This window comes from Hibiscus syriacus, unplaced genomic scaffold (genome assembly GCF_006381635.1).
Source record: "Hibiscus syriacus cultivar Baekdansim isolate YM2019G1 unplaced genomic scaffold, ASM638163v2 tig00117005_pilon, whole genome shotgun sequence".
Lineage (NCBI taxonomy): Eukaryota > Viridiplantae > Streptophyta > Magnoliopsida > Malvales > Malvaceae > Hibiscus > Hibiscus syriacus.
Genome location: NW_024063519.1, coordinates 2,184,131 through 2,204,168, shown reverse-complemented (window position 1 = coordinate 2,204,168; position 20,038 = coordinate 2,184,131). Strand labels below are relative to the sequence as shown.

General features: G+C 34.6%; 1 protein-coding gene across 2 annotated transcripts; it reads left to right on the top strand.

Annotated features, from left to right (window-relative positions):
* Nucleotides 1-5,604: 5,604 nt before the first annotated feature.
* Nucleotides 5,605-14,270, top strand: LOC120194994. 2 transcript variants are annotated; one of them, XM_039197141.1, is made up of 3 exons: nucleotides 5,605-5,885; nucleotides 6,012-6,467; nucleotides 14,260-14,270. In XM_039197141.1, exons 1-2 carry the CDS (start codon nucleotides 5,661-5,663, stop codon nucleotides 6,441-6,443), a joined length of 657 nt encoding a protein of 218 aa, XP_039053072.1. In that variant the 5' UTR covers nucleotides 5,605-5,660; the 3' UTR covers nucleotides 6,444-6,467; nucleotides 14,260-14,270. The 2 variants fall into 2 exon arrangements, with proteins under 2 accessions (XP_039053072.1, XP_039053071.1); XM_039197140.1 differs by lacking the exon at nucleotides 14,260-14,270 and having other exon boundaries at nucleotides 6,012-6,516.
* The last annotated feature ends 5,768 nt before the right edge of the window (nucleotides 14,271-20,038 follow it).

Genomic DNA, 20,038 nt, shown 5'->3' with positions numbered 1-20,038 from the left:
CTAGCTAGCGAGTAAGGCACAACAAACAGCATTAATAACATCTTTAATTTATAGAAGCAATGGGATTATTTCGTTTCCCTAATTTAGATTAGGGTCTACAAAGTTTTCATATTCTACCAATTTAATTAGAGGAAAGGAAAAAAATTAATAGTTAAAAAACTTTATTTTTAATAAACCTATAATGGATAATCATGTATATTATATTTAACAAGAATTACATGTAATTATGAAATTTTATCTTATGTGGATGACCTATAATCACAACATGTTAATATGTTTAGTTAAATGTTATCACATGCCATTTAATTAAGTTACTATGTTTAAAAATTACACGTGGGTTCTTTTTTTAATAAGATGCTTTTTATAATTTTGAAAATAATTAGAATTAATTTATTATTATAAAAGGGAATTAATTCAATCTAAAATTACTGGTTTAGTTTACAAAAAAGAAATTTTAGGAAAGAAAAGTCAAGTTTAAAATTATAAAAAAAAAATGAAAAAAAATATACATAATTTTTAAAGTAATTTTGAATTTATTGTTATTTTTACATAGTTTAAGATGATTATAAAGTAGTATATGTTGAAAAATATTTTTAAGTAATTGACAAAGTACACACATGTAACACCCCCAACCCGTACCCGACCCGGATACGAGTCTGAGGTGTCACATTGAATTTTCAAAACATTTACTTTTACAAAAGAATGAAAAGAATTTCAAATTCACCTTTAAATCAAAATTGAATGATTTACATTAGATAAAAACAATTGGTTTTACAAAACATCTCAGAGCTCAATCAACTCAAATCTCTTATTACATGCCAACTATATTCAATATAACAAAATACATATAGTTCAAATTCTTTTCTGATCTGATCTTTTGGAAAGGAGATGCTGACATGTCTTGTCCATCTTTGCTCCTCTTGCTTTTCGGAACCTACGTGTGAAACACTCACACGCTAAGTCGATGACTTAGTGAGGCTCATTACTAACTTTTACTATGCATGCTTCATATAATCATATTAAACTATAAAACACATTATGTATCAAAACATAAATACATACATATGCATATAACCTCATTATCATTATCCTTATTCTTATTATTATTATCATTCATATCTCTCAGTCATATGCTCTTGTACCTAACATTCTTGACCAAACAATACACACATCATCATATAATTTCTGTAACACATTTCATATCACAAAAGCATATAATCACATATAGTGTATTTGTTGTTATCTCTTTATTAGCTCATGTACACATGTGAGAACTAAAGATATGTGAGTACATAGAGGTTGTGCACATATGATGTAACCACATGTCGTATAAGGTCTCACTAGGGGCATATGAATTTGTCTCGAAGGACCTTGTAGATGTCCCGAAGGACCAAATATAACATATATGTCCCAAAGGACTACATATAACCCTTGACTCTTGGCATGCCAACTATACCCCTAGCTCTTATATCACATAACATGGGCATTATCATTTGTAATTGTCACATAACTTGTATCACATATACATATAGGCATATAGATCACTTTCACATAACTTATATCAACTTTTCATGTAATTTCACACTTTTTGTCACATTGCTTATATCTTATTCTTATGTCTTCTCATAGACATATATATATATCATATCTCATAACATGTATTCCTATAATCATTTATATATATACACCACATATCTTATATCACATTCTCTTGTTATCACTTAAATCATTTCTATTTACGTAATTCATGATCTTATAACTTCTATCACAAGGTCACATATCTTATCTCTTGTTCTTATATGTTCATATTTATCTTATAACCCATAGATTCTCATAACTTATTATTACCTAGTTCCTATAATATTCTCATATAATTTTTTGGATCTTTGTACTATACCTCATATCACCTAGGAATTTAACAAGTTTTATATCATAGTTTTATTTAAACATATATACCTTCCTATAAAGTTTATCTAATATATTCATATACTTATTTATGTACATGTCTCCTAGTTGATATACTATTCTCATATTATCCAATAAGTTAATACTATTTATTTTATTTAAATTCTCATTTAATCTTATAATTCCATTATACATGTTCACATAAATTATCACATAGCTTATATTATCTCCTCATGTAATCACATATATTATTTATATCAATTCACATGGTTTATCAGACTGCATGTATTCCCATGGATCATGTAACATATACACTCATATTCAAGTACTCAACCACACATAACAATCATATCAAACACAAGCCTACATTCACGAATTCATACATTATAATATATGAAATAGACTCATCACAAGTCTAATTTCCATTAAACATCATATATCAACTAGTATGCACTCACCTGGGCCTCACTAGCCATTCCTATACGTACAACTCTTGTACACTCTTATAACTTCGAACCGTCTTGGACTTGTCTTCAATTGATATCTACATGAATATACAATTCAATGAATATCGGAATTCAAAATACTCATAAAGGTTCTTGTCAATATAAACTAAACAAAGCACTGATTCCTTAATTCCAACTTAGGTAGTATCGGTACTACAAGCACAATACTGATACCTCTATACTTGTAGTATCGATACCCTTCCATGGTATCGATACCCATTTTCGATTCTGTAATTTCATTATAAGAAATAGTATCGATACCTCCCCATTGGTATCGATACCCATGGTACTGATACTACCACTTCAGTATCGATACCCCGTGAATATTTATTCCACTTTTTACCTTATGGTATCGATTCTATTCATGCAGTATCGATACCTATCCCAAATTTTCACTTATTTTAGCCTTGTATTATCGGTACTTACTCATCTAGTACTGATACTACTATCTCAGATTACACTTCTTTTAATTTGAAAATGACCAAAACTTTGCTATTTTCCCATTTTACTCTTCCATAAAGCCTTTAAACTCAACTATAAACTCCTAGACTAACTTACTTCACTTTAACACACTTTAACATCCAATATTCTTATAGAACATTTGGAATCAAAAATCATATCAATTATTCAATATGTTTTTAATTCACTTCTATTACTTCTAACTTCTTAATTAGACCATTGACAAGTCAAATTCAACTTCAAAATCCATTTACTCCTTCTATTTCAATAATTCACTAAAAAAACTCTTTATATTAAATCTTCTATAACTTATCCCTCTTTGAGTTTTGAACTACTTTAAGCTTTCCTTAAGTTTTTCTAACACCCAAAGACCAAAAGCCAACCTTAAAATTAAAGGTATAATCAACTTATAAGAAACTCACCTTTGAAATGAGCTCACGGTGAAGATGAGGAAGAAGAAGCTCCAATTCTCTAGATTTTTCCTTTCATTTTCATTCTCATTTCCATGTGGTTAAATCCTGTATAAAGGGAAAATTAAAATCTTTCTTATGAAAAGACCATTATACCCTCTCATCTTTCAAATTTTATTATTTAGTCTTCCTAAAAAATTCTCAATTAAGTCCTTGAACTTTTCAATTTTCTAAATTGATCACCAAAATTCAAAAACTTATATTTTAGTCACTAGCCCTGTTTTTGGATGTTACAACACATGTAATATAAAACCTATAAAGAAAATAATATATCCTTTTATCATGAAGCCACTTGAGAGATTCAATAAAGATAAAAAAAATTAATTTTATATAAAATTTAATCATGAACTTAAAATACTTGATCACCTATAGTTAGTAATATATTCAAATTAAATTAAAATATGATAATACGTATGATAAGAATCAAAAGCAAAATTCAAATCATGTGAATAACTCATTGAAGGAGAAGGGGATTGATGCGGGTAAATCCAATTAATTATTCATAAAATAGTGGGACTTAAGAGAAATTGGTGAAGGGTACCGACTTTCTTGACAAAGTGACAAGGGGATTAAAAGCGTGTATATATTTGGATCTAAAGGAATCACATGTGATTTATTAGTGAGAGTGGTAGATTCTGACAGTTATTCTCACAAGTAGGAAGTGATTAACAATGAGAGAGAGTACATAAATGAAGGGAAGAAGAGTTGGGTTGAGTGCATTAAAACAGAAGAGGGTGACGATGAAATGGAAAGATGTTGAAGAAAGCGAGGTAGGTTTTCAATGGTTATCCCCCCTTGAATTCTGCATTTAAGTGAATTCAAGATGGTGCAGTTAATGAAGGCAGGTAGACTCTCTCTCTCTCTCTCTCTCTCTCGATGCCTGATTTTGATGGCTTTTACAATTGGATTTGGATCCTTTGCTTTTGTTTTTGCTATAGATTAATAATAATTTCCAATCTTTGGAAAGGTTGATTATGTTACGAAAACCGCCTAGTTTGAGAAAAATTACAAGGACGACATTGAATGGGTTGGGTATTTATGTCACCTGTTAGCGTATAGTCTCTATTTAGGGTCCCTCCCCAATTTATATTTAGTTGGTGGAAATTTCGATCGGCTTAAGGACTTCACTCAACGTGTAAACCGCCATGAACCAATACACTATGTATATATATTGCTTTCATCGTTTTCCTCATACAATCATAATATGATGACCGAGTTGGATATTTGAAAAGGCGAATTTAAAGTATGAATAATTTTAAGGATTTTATATTTAAGAAAATGTGTACGGAGATTTGAAAACTAGGAGCATTTGGTTGCTGCTGGTCCAAGAAGATTAAACGGTTAACATTGGGGAAAGGGTGGAATTTTGGGGACCTTAGCTTAAGATTATTCATAGGTATGGAATGGAAATTTAATTATTTACTCGAATATAGCTGAGGGGGTGTTGAGAGCTTTAAAAGCTTGAGTTCATGGATTAATTAATTGATATGGGGATTTGTTGAAATAGCAGAAGGAGGGTGTTGAAAGCTTTAAAAGTTTTAGTTCTCTGAGTGACCCGATTGTGGAAATTGAAGTTATTGTATGTTATTAAATATCCATTGGCATTCAAGGCTAAGTTCCCCCCCCCCTCAACTGTTTACAGACTCTTCTCATTTAATGCCCCTAGCTCACCTCTCACCGCCTTTCTTAAGTTCCCTGAACTAAATACTAACTTTTGCCTTGGCTCACGTATGACTTCAAAACTTAGAAACCCCACGCCAAGGATTATGTAATACCGCATAAGAAAAGTTAAAATTTAAGGTCTTTGGAGGATTTAAATAACTATTGGTATTACAACTATCATGGTCTTTAATTCTTTCATTATTGATATTCATTACCAGTTTATTTTAATAATAATTGTTTGAATAGTATCTATTATGTTCGTAATTGTAATGGATATGACGACCGGGAAACACATCTACGATCATGGTTTAGTTTTGAATCGGCAGAGGTTTTAAAAGCCATCAGGATCAGGTGAAATTTATATATAATTGACCAAAGAGAGAGGTTGGTTAGAACTTCACATCTAAGCTTTGAATAGCAGCAGCTTGGGAGTGTAGTTAATTGAGGGCCAACTTGGAATGCACCTCATGCATAGGTAGGCCCTTCCTCTTGGTTAATTTTCTTCCATCAATAACTTTTCCCTTGCACCCCAAATTTCAGCCTATACATATAACCACCTAAACCATTTCACCCATTTGATCACTCTCTCTGAAAAGACACAAAACTGAGCTAGCTTAAACTGTGTATAGCTAGCTTTGGAGTAGCTCTCAATTTCTATATGATTTCCTTTGAAGCTCTCCTCTCCCCTCCAGATATGATCAGGAAGACGATCCCGGAGTTTGAGAATTCATCAAAGAAGAGAAAGTTGGAAGATTCTCACGATGATCTTGAGGAAACTTCAGACAAGCGATCCAAACCTGAAAGCATGAAATCGATGTTCGATATGGAGCTACACCTCGAGACTCCATTACCTTGGGAGTGGCAAAGATGTCTTGATATTCAGGTATGCATACATACATACATATATTAAATAAATAATTAGATGAAGAATTTGCTTCACCAGTAGTATTACTGTTACATAAACAACACGCTATAACCTTATAGCTGCTTTGCTTCCTTATGTGTTCAGTCAGGGCAGATATACTTTTACAATACAAGGACTCATAAAAGAACCTCAAAGGACCCAAGGAGAAGCCCTGAACCCCCAAGCTCTGGTCACATGAGCTTAGACCTTGGGCTAAACCTACCGTGTGATTCATCACTAAGGAAAGTTAATACAGCAGATCACCAGTTATTCAACAAGCAAAACTCTGTCAGCCCCACGAGGGACAGTTCGGCCGATAAGAAGATCAACTCATCAGGAGGACTAACTCGCAAACTTTCATGGTTGGTGGAGGAGAATCAGAAAGAGCAAGAGATGGTAGCAACCGTGTGCATGAGATGCCATATGCTGGTGATGCTTTGCAAGTCGTCGCCTGCATGCCCTAACTGCAAATTCATGCACCCACCAGACCAAGGTCCTCCAAAGCAATTCAAGCAAAGGCTTAGCCTCCTATGCTAGTAAGGTCAGTCAAGTTTTTTCTATGTCCAGGTAGCAAATCCACTCCAACGTGTACAACAACAACAACAAAACCCTATTCTCATATGCAATGGGGTAAGGAGAAGTAGGGTAGTAGGCTGCTTCTGACGCTAGGATTTGCCAGGATTGAGAGCAGCTTCCGTGGGAGACGCAGTCAGAAAATTAAAAATAAAGATAAAATGCAATGCATGTATAAATAAATAAATACATAGTTTAACAATCTTCATATGCAGTATTTATATGCGCGTCTGTAATGGGAATTAATCCCTGTATAAAAATCTCTGCATATAGACAGAAACGTAAGACCCGACTAAATTTAAAAAGAGAAAACCTGAAGAGAATGATACACAATAGTTAACGATAGCAAGTTACGAGAAGGAATAAAGTCAAATGGGTGAAAACCTAAACTAAAGCAACACTACTTCGTTACCCTAGTTTTAAGCCTTCATAAATTCTAATGACAGAAGCGTATATAAAGTAAAAGTCATGAAAATTATTACAAAGACATTAAAATTTGCATCTCTTAATTCATCTTGAAAAGCTAAATTGTCTTTTCTAGATGCCTTAGCTGATTTATATATATATGCTTCTTATCTCCAATGAAGAATGTCTACAGATAGAGAGAGAACTGAAACTAATTTATGTAGCACCGAATTGTATTATATATATATATATATATGTATATGGTATGCTTTATATTCTCATATTGTTTAAGCAGAAGGATATCATAGTGGGTAAGAACATGGTGGCTCAGTGAATTTTCCAACAGTTCACCGGCTCTCTTTTATACATGCATAACTATACCTATAATACGGCCTCAAAACTCATCTTCAACGTACCTATTTTCTTAAACCAGCTTCTGATCATCCAGATGATACACCAAAAGCCAGGGACTTTTTCTTTTTTTAAAAAATTCAGTCAAGTGTCTTCAATGTTTACACAGGAGAAACCTGAAGTTGGTTAAGGAGATTAATCAGAAATTATAGTGCAAATCTACCTTACGACAGTTCAGCAGCATTTATTGGCTTCATTGAGTGAACAGTTATAGCAGGTGTAGAACTAAATTTAAGTGCGAGATCTAACTAAACAATGTTTTAACTCTATTTTCTTTTTCTATAATATCTTGAAAAATTTGACGTTACACACAAAATTCTTACATTTTTTTCCTAGTTATAAATACCAACTAGAATGTCTCGCATTGGCAGTATTCAGCTGCATCAGACATGTTGTAATGCTACAGTGGTTGTATAAAATGAGAAAACAGGCTCTTTTACCCATTCAAGAAGGGATTATGAATTAAGACATATATTATAAAACATGAAGGTGATGGAAGCGGATAAGGATACATGATTTATGTTGGGAGGAACAAACTTAAAAAAATTTAAGAGATGAAAAAAGATTATCAATAAAAAAATATAAATAAAATATTTAAATTATACGAGAATTTAAATTTTTGAGATTACCACCAACTTCTAGTTATATCCATGGGATGGAAGGCCGGCATAAACTTTCAGAGTGAGAAACCTTCAATAAACTCTCAAACGAAGATTTCAGTGATGGTGCTGCAAGACTAAAAACAAACAGATAGAGAAACTACAATCTTATTCATCGACAAAAATAGGAACATGAGCTCAAGAAATAGCTTTACAAGTTAAAGTTTGAGAATATTTTCCTAGGAGAGTTGGACTGTACAAATGTCACGGTGAGTGATTGGACAAGGTCATAAAATAGGTAACATCATTCTTATGGGAGACCGAGTCACTTTTAAAATGATGAATTTAGGGTATATTTATTTTACTGAAAATGAATTTTAAAAAATGAATTCTGAAAAATAAATTATATTTTTTTGTAAAACAGTTTACAAAAATCATCTTTTGGTGTTTGAATTATGTTACGTAAAATATTTTTCGTTGTTTAGTAAAATTTTCTGAAAACTTTTTCTAAAATTTTTTTTAGTGAAACAAACACATTATAATTTATTTTTTTTATGAAGTTAATTTTATAACTATAAAATTATATTAATTTTTTTTAAGTGTATAATTTTCTTAAGTAAGATTACAAATAGTATAACATGTTAAGGAAGACAGTTACAAATTTGTTTTTCAGGACAATACCAAGCACACTTGTGAATTTGTCTTTATCAACAAAATGTGATTGAATAATCAGAACATACAAAGAATTTAAAATAAAATTTGTGTGTTATTTTATTGATATAACTTATAATGATCTTTAAAAATAAAGATCCAACTTAATTTTAATTCAAGAATTGTTAAAAACTATCAGATTGAGTTAGTACTAATAAAAGTCTTAACAAACTCTTTTCAACATAATCTAACGAATCATAGGTGATTCTTTACTTCAAATTTGAAAGACGTACAATAAATGTAAGGAAAGTGACAGTTTGAAACTACATTGCTTCAATGAAACATAAACACAAAAACAAGTATCGAAATACACCTGAAACAAGGACAAACAAAATACTTAGCGTCATGAACACACGACCATAATACTCTACCTAAAAACTACATTGCTAACAACACAACATAAAAAACAAAACAATCTTTCTCTACCGCAATAAAGCAAAAACCCTAACCGTTTCAGTTACTCTACGCACACTCACATTATTCACATAACAAGATCACACATGAACAAATAACAAAACAACTGAATAGGTGGATTACCATACTCTTAATTATTTTTACTGCTAACTTACGAAAGGATAAGAGACTCCACAGATATTTAAAACATGCAGTTTGTAAAAATTGAAGCCATGTACATTTAACATATGAATCTAAGCAGTGGACAGTGGAGTTTATCAGCCACACCTAAACCAGCCCTCCTTATATGACATCCATCGAAGAATAGGTGGATTACCATATTCTTAAGACACAATCTCTTCATATCTTTGAAAAAGTATGAAAGATTACAACAAAGCTCTTTCTTGGTCATAATCACCATTGAAACAAAAACAACTAAATTTTATCAACACATCAACCTTGCAAATTCGACCACCATGTCCTGTTCATTGCCTTTAACACTAAAACTTCTTTGTAAAATCTTAAGCTTGTTGTGCGTTCTTCATAGTAAGTTTATTCTGATTGTTGAAATCCTAGTCTAATAAAGAACCGATACACATACTCAATACTTTCATATCTCGAGCCTTGCTTCATGAACGTTTTTCAGAATTAACAGTCTCTAGATCGAGCACCAATCAAGTTAAACATATAGTAAAAAAGAGAATACATTGCAATCATCAATAGATTGGCTGACTCTTGATCTTCAACAATTATCAATACATTTACCAGCCAATGCATAATCCTCATTCTAGCCAACAATTTATTTAGCAATCATCAATAGATTAACTAACTCTTGATCTTCAACAAAATTATGAAAATTCATTCTATACTTAAATACAACGCCTACTTTCAACATTTGATCTTAAAAATTAAAAATTTAACCTAATAACACAAGGCCTAAAAAATGACAAACAAACTTTAATCTCAGCTTATAAAATGATATGATCATCAAAAGTACAAGGATCATCCACTATCGCCAAATAATAATGCAAAATATGTCTGATGACTCGTAACCCAGACAACATTTACTGCTTTTTGTGTTAAAAAAGTGTAAATTTCCACTACAATATCAACATGCAATACATGGTATATATGTGCGTGGATATCGTATACAATCATGTTAAAGGAACTGCAAACATAGAAAAAGAAAATGAATTTAAGGGATAAAAAGGCATAAAAAAGGGAAATAAGAGATTGCATATAAAAAAAAGGTAAAAAACGAATTTGAAGGAGAAGTAATGAAGTTCCTTAAAGAGGGAGTAGCAGAGCACGAAGAAGTTGGATTTGACGAACAAAGGATTCAATACCCATTGTTCATAGACGCCAATATTTTCTGATTGTGAACGGGGAGATTATTGTCGTTATTTCTTTTCTTTAAACAAAAATATTAAGAAAAATTATACATATATAAAAGGAAAGAATAACAAAGAAAAACTTCAAAATCGTCTGAGATGTTGCCATCAAAGAGGAAGAGATGTTGGCATTCTGTGAAGAGGTTGTGGTTTGTTAAAGAATTTGCTTTGAGTGAAAAATGCTTTGAAGAAGAATGGAAAATGACTTGCGAGATTTTATTCGGTAAGCTGTTTTACACAAAAACACAGGCTTTTCCTTTGGATTTTCCTTTGACTGTAAATTAATTTACATTGACCAAAATCTTTTACATTAAATAAACACGGGAAAACGTGTAAAACATTTTTCCTAAAATAAATTAGGACAAACAAACAAACCCTTAATTGCAACTACTTTTAATAACACATGGAGATGATATGATTCCGTTCAGACTTAAGGAACAAATTGTTTTCAAATATTTTTTCACTCATTTAGGAGATCAAAATTATGAACCATGATGGGAAAATTTACTTGTTTCTGTGAGTTCAGTATGCTAAACAAATTTACTCAATATGTCTGCTCAGTTTTATGCTACAATAATTTTTCCAGATTCTTTAAGTTTATTAATATATAATATGGTAGTATTTAACTCTGCTTGTTTATTGCCACGAGAAGAGGGGACATGACCAGCTAGATGAACTTAAAACCCCTATCTATTAGATAAATATAAGTTACAGATGTCATCGTTTTATTGGTTAGGTAACTTGTATATATTCCAAATAATTGTATCTGAATATTCAGGGTAGAATTTATAAATTGCATATTTCTTCCTCAGCCTCTCTGTAACCCTGGCCCGATCCTATCCGGGGTGTCTCATTAGGGCCACCGGAGTGACTCACCATAAAAATCCTAGAAATTTTTTTAAAGTTTCTTTTAAAACATGTAAAATCATAAAACAAAATTATAATTAAAATACAAGTTTGAAAAACATTCATATATTAGAGTCAGAGTTAAAATCATACACATTTCAGACTCGGATGTAAAAACAGAATGCCACTTACATTCTCCTTAAACATATGCACCGTACTCCGCAAGCAACGCTGGTGGAACTCATTTACTGATGTCGATAGTTTCACTGGTTCAATCCTTTTAACCTGAAATAGTGAGTAACAGAGCAAGCTTTGGAAAGCTTAGTAATACAGAACTACCAGATGATGCTGAAGAACATGCAGATAACAGATAAGCATATGTTTCCTTATTGATTCAAACATCTACATACTTTTATGTTGAGCTGAAGTCCCACTGATATCTCAGATAGTAAAAGACAGTAAGCTTTCAGTTAAGAGGAAAAATGTTTTGGATAACTGGGTTCAGGAGATCAGAATAGGGTGTCTAGTGTGTTCCCACAAAACCAGTGAAAAGGTACAAATCTTTTTAAAACAGTAGTAGTTTAAAACATATTTTTTTCAAAAACCATAGTAAAACCCTCCAACCGAACGCCATATGTAGTTCCCCAGAACTGCATAACCTAAGGGAGCATATTGGGGCCTGAGAGTCTACCCAAGAAAGATTCTCGGGGCCACGGGGCCTGCCCAAAAAAATCTCAGGACCGCAGAGCCTATCCAAGGGTCGCCTTAGGTCCATAAGAAATTATCAGTTGGTGTTGAACCTATACAAGGAATTACCAGCAGCGACTGAACCTGCCAGAGTCTTCAATCATACCAGAGTCCCAGAGTACCACGTATAAAATAATTTCAGTCAGTAAACAGAGATATCAGAAATCAAAGCAGAGGTCAGAAAAAAAAAATCAGAGAAAACATTCGTGTGATCAGGGAACACACTAGAGGTTCCATATATTATTCGGAGGTACTTGATAATCTTATCAGGCAGGGAAACACGGATCTTCAGTATACCGATAGAATGCCAGAAATTAGAATCACTATTGAAAGAGTTCATTAGCTTACGGAATCATCAGTTATTCATAACGTGATTTATCAGGATCATATAGTATTTGAACATTTTTCGAAGGCACTAGGTAATTAGAAAGGTATTTAGAATCTTTTACATATGAGTTACTTGTGTTTTCAGATATGACCAGAGTGATTCCATTATTTAGGAAAATCGTAGGTATTTTGGGCATTAGGTCTTAGAGAATTCTTAGTGATTTGAGTTGATAAGGGAGAAACGAAGATTCAGGGCATTTACAATTTGTGTTGATCTATTGGAATATCGAGTTAACTTGAAATGTACAAATCCCAACCATGATACCTGACAATCGGTCAAATCGTTGCACTTCAAGAGTATTCACTCTTTAATACTGGCAACTCTTGTCAAATTGATCATCTTCAGAATCATCGATGAATGGATCTTAGGTAGACGAACAATTATTCCAATGGTCTTTATTTCATTTCTACATTGCAACGATATCAAGGAATGTCGACGTGCTTGATCCGGGATTCAAAACCCTTATGGACGGTACAATATATATAGAGAAAATCGCCTCAGTGACCAAAAATGCCTTATAATATACGATTTTAACCAACTTTTTTTGGATTTGCCAAAATGACCAACAAAATCGCAACGCGAAATAAAAATCGCAACGCGATCCCCAGAATCGCAAATCAGTTTCCAAAATCGCAACGCGATTCTTGACAATCGCAATGCGATAGTACAAATTCGCATTGCGATTTTCCAGAATCGCAACGCGAATATGAAAATCGCAACGCGAACACATAAATCGCAACGCGTATCCGTAAATCGCAACGCGATTTTTAAAGTGCCATTATAATCGCTACGCGTATTTTATTTTCAAATTACAAAAATGAATATTAAGACAAAATCCCGTAATCGCAACTCATAACCTAAAACCTAAAATCACAACTCAGCCCCATCTCCATCTCTCACTCTCTACGGCGAAATCTGTCCCCATCTCCGAAGATTTCCGTCCCCATCTCCGGCGAAATCCCTCACAACCATTCACGGTCAGAAATCCCTCACAATATTCATAAATGGAAAATCAACCTCCGAGGGTTAGTTTTTTTAATTATTTTTATTTTGAAATTTTTGCATTATTGTAGGTTTTTCATATTGAAACTGATGATAAGTTTACTGGTCATTTCAATAATAGATTAACCATTTCACTTAGATTTCATTTCGCGTTACGATTCTCTCGTTGCGATTTTCATTTCGCGTTGCTATTCTCTCGTTGCGATTTTCAAGTTAGTATTTGTCTTTGTCTTTGTTCTGTCTTTTGGTTGAAGTAATGCAATCCATTCAAGTTTCAATTTGCAGAAGAGTCGCAACGAGATAAATGAAAATCGCAACGTGAAAATGACTATCTGCAACGAGAAAAATGAAAATCGCAACGCGAAATGAAAATCGCAACGAGAGAATCGCAACGCGAAACCAAAATCGCATTGCGATTTTCATTTCGCGTTGCGATTCTCTCGTTGCGATTTTCATTTCGCGTTGCGATTCTCTCGTTGCGATTTTCATTTCTCTCGTTGCGACAGTCATTCTCTCGTTGCGATTTTCATTTCAACCAAAAGACAAAACAGTGTTGCAAATTTTAGTTTCAAGAAAAACTACTACTTTTTATGTTTATTGTTTTTGGTATATCTTCAGTGTAGTTTTTGGTATATCTAACTTGGTATGTTTATTGTTTTTGTAGAAATTTTTTTCGGCTTCATTGACATTAAGGAATAAAGTTAGCCTAGCCACTACAATTGCTTCGAAGCTTTCACCTGCACAAAGACAATTGTTTGAGGAAACCTGCTTCGGGCCCTGCACAAAGACAGACCATGACATCAAATCTACCCGACAGTATACAACGTGGTGAGGAAGAGATATGGTTTCATTTTCCACCAGCGTATACTTGTTTTGGGCGGAAGGAGTTCTGCTTAATCACTGGTCTACGATTCGGACACGATGATGTAGGCCGGTACACTCGTCATATCGCCCGCCCATCATGGTTATCCCGGGTTTTTCCGGATGAGTCAATGGAGAAGCCGAACCTACACGTCGACGACCTGAAGAAATTGTTTAATAAGAAAGCTGGTTTCACTCGGATGGATGACGTCGATGTTGTCCGAGTATGCCTTCTACTACTTGTGTATGCCGGCTTTTTAGGCAGAGAGGCCAGACAACCTATTCCTCGGGAGCTAATAATATTGGTAGAGGACCTGAATGCATGGAATCTGTTTCCATGGGGTTCGTATATATGGAAAGCTACCTGGACTAAGTTGTCTACTGCCTTTGAAGACCGCAAAAGTTTGCGTGGCGATGGGTCGAAATACACTTTGTCAGGCTTTGTTTGGGCCTTTAAGGTAAGAATTTCTATATAATGTTTCTAAAATTATAATTAATTATTTAACAATTACTAATTTTGTTATTATATTGTTTGTAGATTTGGATATTCGAGGCTTTCCCCAGCATACGTACATATGCAATAAAAACGTCAAATGATATTCCCAGAGCTATTTCCTGGAAGAGGAAAAATCTGTTGGATTGGGAAGACTTAATACCATATGCGACAATAAATAATGTAAGTTAACACAAATACTTTCATATAATATATAAACAAGTTATTAATAGTAGACGTTTAACTTTGTTTGAGTTTTTATATTGTTAGGAGGCCAACATTCCATTACAAAGACTGACACCCACGGAGGAAGAGCTTGCCACTGATTGGTGGCAAGCTAGTCAGAGTTTTTTTGATGGCACGGATGATGAGCAGCATCCACTTCCTCCAATTCGAGAGCCATCACCTCACCCAGAGCCATCACCCGATCGACCCGACTATACACCTCTAGAACGAGAGCCATCACCTATCCCGTCACATCATCGAGCCTCTTCTCCACCATCACCTCATGATAGGCGACCGGTAAAGAGGCCACGACATTTATCTCCTTGTTCTCCACCTCCACGGGATGAGTTACGTGATGAGGTCAATGCCTTGCGTGAGGAGATCGGTACTCTACGCGATAACGATGGTGCATGGCGTGTGGAGGTGTCAACTTTACGTAGTGAGGTTGCCGCTCTACGTGAGATGATAGTATCGTTGCAGAATGAGGTTCATACTCTACGCAACGAGGTAAGTTTAAGATTTTCCATATTTAACTTAATGATAAATTTACTCGTAATTTCACTTAGATTAGCCATTTCACTTAGATTGCTTAGTAAATTTATTCGGTTGCTGCCAATTCTGCTAAACTGTGTATTCTTTAACACTGTGAAATAGTATTTGTCTTGTTTTGTCTTTTGGTTGAAAGTAAATTTGTTCGGTTGCTGCCAATTCTGCTAAACTGTGTATTCTTTAACACTGTGAAATAGTATTTGTCTTTGTTTTGTCTTTTGGTTGAAAGTAAATTTGTTCGGTTGCTGCCAATTCTGCTAAACTGTGTATTCTTTAACACTGTGAAATAGTATTTGTCTTTGTTTTGTCTTTTGGTTGAAAGTAAATTTGTTCGGTTGCTGCCAATTCTGCTAAACTGTGTATTCTTTAACACTGTGAAATAGTATTGTCTTTGTTTTGTCTATTGGTTGAAGTAATGCAATCCATTCAAGTTTCAATTTGCAGAAGAAGAAATAGTTTACTTTCGCAACACGAAACTTAAAATCGCAACGAGAGAATCGCAACGCGAAATGAAAATCGCAACGACAGAATCGCAACGCGAAACCAAAATCGCAACGACAAAATCGCAACGCGAAACCAAAATCGCATTGCGATTTTCATTTCGCGTTGCGATTCTGTCGTTGCAATTTTCATTTCGCGTTGCGATTTTGGTTTCTCGTTGCGATTCTCATTTCGCATTGCGATTTTAAGTTTCGTGTTGCGAAAGTAAACTATTTCTTCTTCTGCAAATTGAAACTTGAATGGATTGCATTACTTCAACCAATAGACAAAACAAAGACAAATACTAACTTCAGGGTATTAGTTTGAAACATATTTTTCTTTGTTATCTGATGCATTTTGTGAACTATGATAGAATAATGACTTGGGTGAATACAATGCAAGTTTGAAACATATTTGTCTTTGTTTTCACTGTTTAAATATCATGTCTGTTTATTTACTGATTTTTGTATTTAATTATTTAGCGGCCCGATAGAGTGGATGCTTTACGTCGGGTTATGCTTGCACGACGGAGTTCACGCATCAGACAGTGTGCACGTGCTATTAAGTCTCCGTACACCCCAATAGTGCGAAGACACCGTAAGAAGAAGCCCGACTCGCCTGTCATCCCTCAAGAGTCCACTCCTATCGTTGAAGAGGCCCCCCTATCATTCCTCGAGAGTCCCCTCCCACCGTTCAAGAGGCCACTGTCATCATTGAAGAGGTCCCTTCCACCATTCAAGAGCCCGATTCACATGGCGTCATATATAGGCTTCTTGAGAAACCCTCTGACGTGCCGGACATGATGGATTCAAGTTGGCTCTCGTATGAGTTACCGGCCAGTACCATACCGGTATCTGAAGAGGAGAGGAAACAACTACCGGACACAATTCTGGATAACACCCTTTGGGCTAAGACCGCAGTTGATTTTTATCTACATGAGCGGAGCCAGGGGTGTTTCACTGACATATGCAAGCTCACCGATGATATCTATTTGTTGCTTGATCGGTCTTGGTGGGGCGTATTATTAGGGGTCGAAGACAATGGCTATTTCGATGGGGGGGTAAGTCTTATATTTTTCTTATATTTCAATTTGATTAATTTTTTTTTTAAATTTATGTAAGTCACTAATATATGTCTTTTTTTGTAAAACAGCATATCGATGCGTGGGTGACACGTCTTCTAATAATAAGAAAACTTAAGAAAAATAAAAATATACGATATACAATTATGCCGACGTCTTTTAACGCCGTTCACTTGAAGAATGCACGAGATGAATCATTTGATTTGGGTAATGGACAAGCTAAACTTTATCCTACATGGTGGGAGGTCGATAAGGTTAGTATTTATTTTAGATTGAGTTTAAAGGTTTTATGAAATAAGTGCGCAAATGAATGAATTATTACTTATGATTGCAGGTGTTTATCCCTGTTTTGGAACGTAAACATTGGATTCTCGTCGAGCTTCAGCTCCCATCCCTTAAGACAATAGTGTATGACAACATGATAAATTACATATCATTGGCTGATTTAAGAGAGATTATTAAGGGATGGAGCTCTCATTTGGCTAAATTCTTGGATGCGATCAATTATTGGACTCGTTCTAGAAACAAGAAGCCAAAGAAGCTCAATATTACAGTTATTAGAGACGAGACCGCGCCACAACAAACGGGAGGAGCCAGAGGAGATTGTGGTCCTCTCGTATGCTTGGCGTTGGAGCGTTTGACGACGGGAAGCACCAAGTATCTACCTCCCACCGATAGAGATAGAGCTGCAGTAGGCTTGTGGTTTCGGCATTATATGGCTAAATCGATATATACGAGACGCTGCCTACCTGCATCCGCGTTATAAAAATGTCCAAAAACAATTGGTAAGTTTATAGACTTTTGGTTTGAAAATGTTTGGTTAAGTACCTAGAATAGAATAATTTGCTGTTTGTAGGTTTTAGATGTGTAGAAAGTGTTGTTTGAGCAAATGTTTGGTTTCTGCAGGTTAATCTCAGAAGTGAACTGCGTGAAAATGATGTATGGCTGCAAAAGTTGATTCAATAGTTTAATTGATTGTTTAATTGATTTGTAAAAGTTGATTTGTGTAATTGATGCGAACATAATTCTTATTTGTGCTTGTTTAATTGATTGAAATGTAATGGTTGATTTTGTTGATTTCAATCTGCATTATGTTGAAATGAAAATCGCAATGCGAAATGAAAATCGCAACGAGAGAATCGCAATGCGAAATAAAAATCGCAATGCGGAAATGAAAATCGCAACGAGAGAATCGCAATGCGATTTTCATTTCGCATTGCGATTTTCATTTCCGCATTGCGATTCTCTCGTTGCGATTTTCATTTCGCATTGCGATTTTCATTTCGCATTGCGATTCTATCGTTGCGATTTTCATTTCGCATTGCGATTTTCATTTCCGCATTGCGATTCTCTCGTTGCGATTTTCATTTCGCATTGCGATTTTCATTTCGCATTGCGATTTTCATTTCCGCATTGCGATTTCTTGTTGGGATTTTCATTTCGCATTGCGATTCTCTCGTTGCGATTGTAATTTCCGTGTTGCGATAGTCAAATGCATGCCTAATAAGTGATAACAACTGAATAACAAGAGTTGGTTAAGTCAAAATGGTTGGCCTGAGTCATTAATTCAACTGAAAATGTTAAAAGTTCACACATAAAATCCACATAATACAACGTTTGCATTTAAAAATCACCTAAGTTAACAGTCCCAAAATGTGAAGCCAATTGTGATTGGGATTTTAAAGATGATTGCCTTTTGCTTGACACCATATGAGCTTTGGATTTTGATGAGGATCCATATTTTGGTAGAGGAAAAGATGATTTTGATGGCACTGGTGATCCACATGTCAACCTTGTATGACCACTTTCCTTGCACCGACTACATGTCGATCTCTTCTTCTCTTCACCCTTAGACGGTATACGATCGTGACTTTTTGGTCGGCCAGGTAGCCTTCTGTCCATGGCTGGTGGAAAATTTGTTTGTAAGTCATCTGGTATGTCCCACTTAGAAGGATGTGGAATAGGGTAGACAATCTCGGTATAAGTCTGTCGATAAACTTCTGTAGTGTAGCAATCCATAGCGTATGCGCTTGAATCATCTTGGTTTAAATGAAGAGCAACTTTTATAACATGGCCACACAGATAACCAGATGTTTGCCATTTCATACAACTACACGTCTTTGCATTTAGATCGACTAGCCCATTTAAGTTATTATCCAGTACTTGAAACAAAGTGTTTGAACATGGTTCAACTCTCCATGACGTTGACTTCACAACACGTTTCGTTATCTTTTTTTCAGTCCATGGTGTAACACGATGTTCCAATGTTCCTGTAAATTTAAATAAACAATACTTAGTAAAATATATAATATGATAAGTTACGAATTCAAAGAAATAATACCTGCATGGTTTCTTTTCTTGTAGTACCACTGTTGAATAGAGGCTCGAAAAAACTCCATTAACATAGTAATGGGTAATTTCCGGGAATGACGACTTAGAGCGTTGATTGATTCTGCACTATTAGACGTCATGAAACCATATCTTGCTCCAAGTTGATGTACTCTTGACCATCTTTCAAACCCGACATCTTCTAGTGTTTGAGCACACTGAGGCAAAACACGTCTTAAACAATTTATATGCTTATTGAAATCCACTTCCCGATAAGCTTTTACAGCCTTCCAGTATGTCCATTTGTGCTTTTTTATTCCAGCATACCTTGATTTTAGATTTCTATACAAATGAACACCACAAAGTCCATGAAAAGCATCTGGGAAACACCTTCTAACAGCGTTGTCAATTGAGTTTGCCCTATCGGATATGATTGTCAGATTGCTAATAGGACCTATGCAATCCCTAAGATGCCCCATAAACCATGTCCATGAATCAGAGGTTTCAGATTTGCCAACCCCGTAAGCTATTGGCAATATCCCATTGTTAGCATCCATGGCTACTGCTAATAAGTTTACTCCAAGGTATCAACCTTTCAAATGTGCTCCGTCAACTATAATAACTGGGCGCATGCAAGTAATAAACGAAC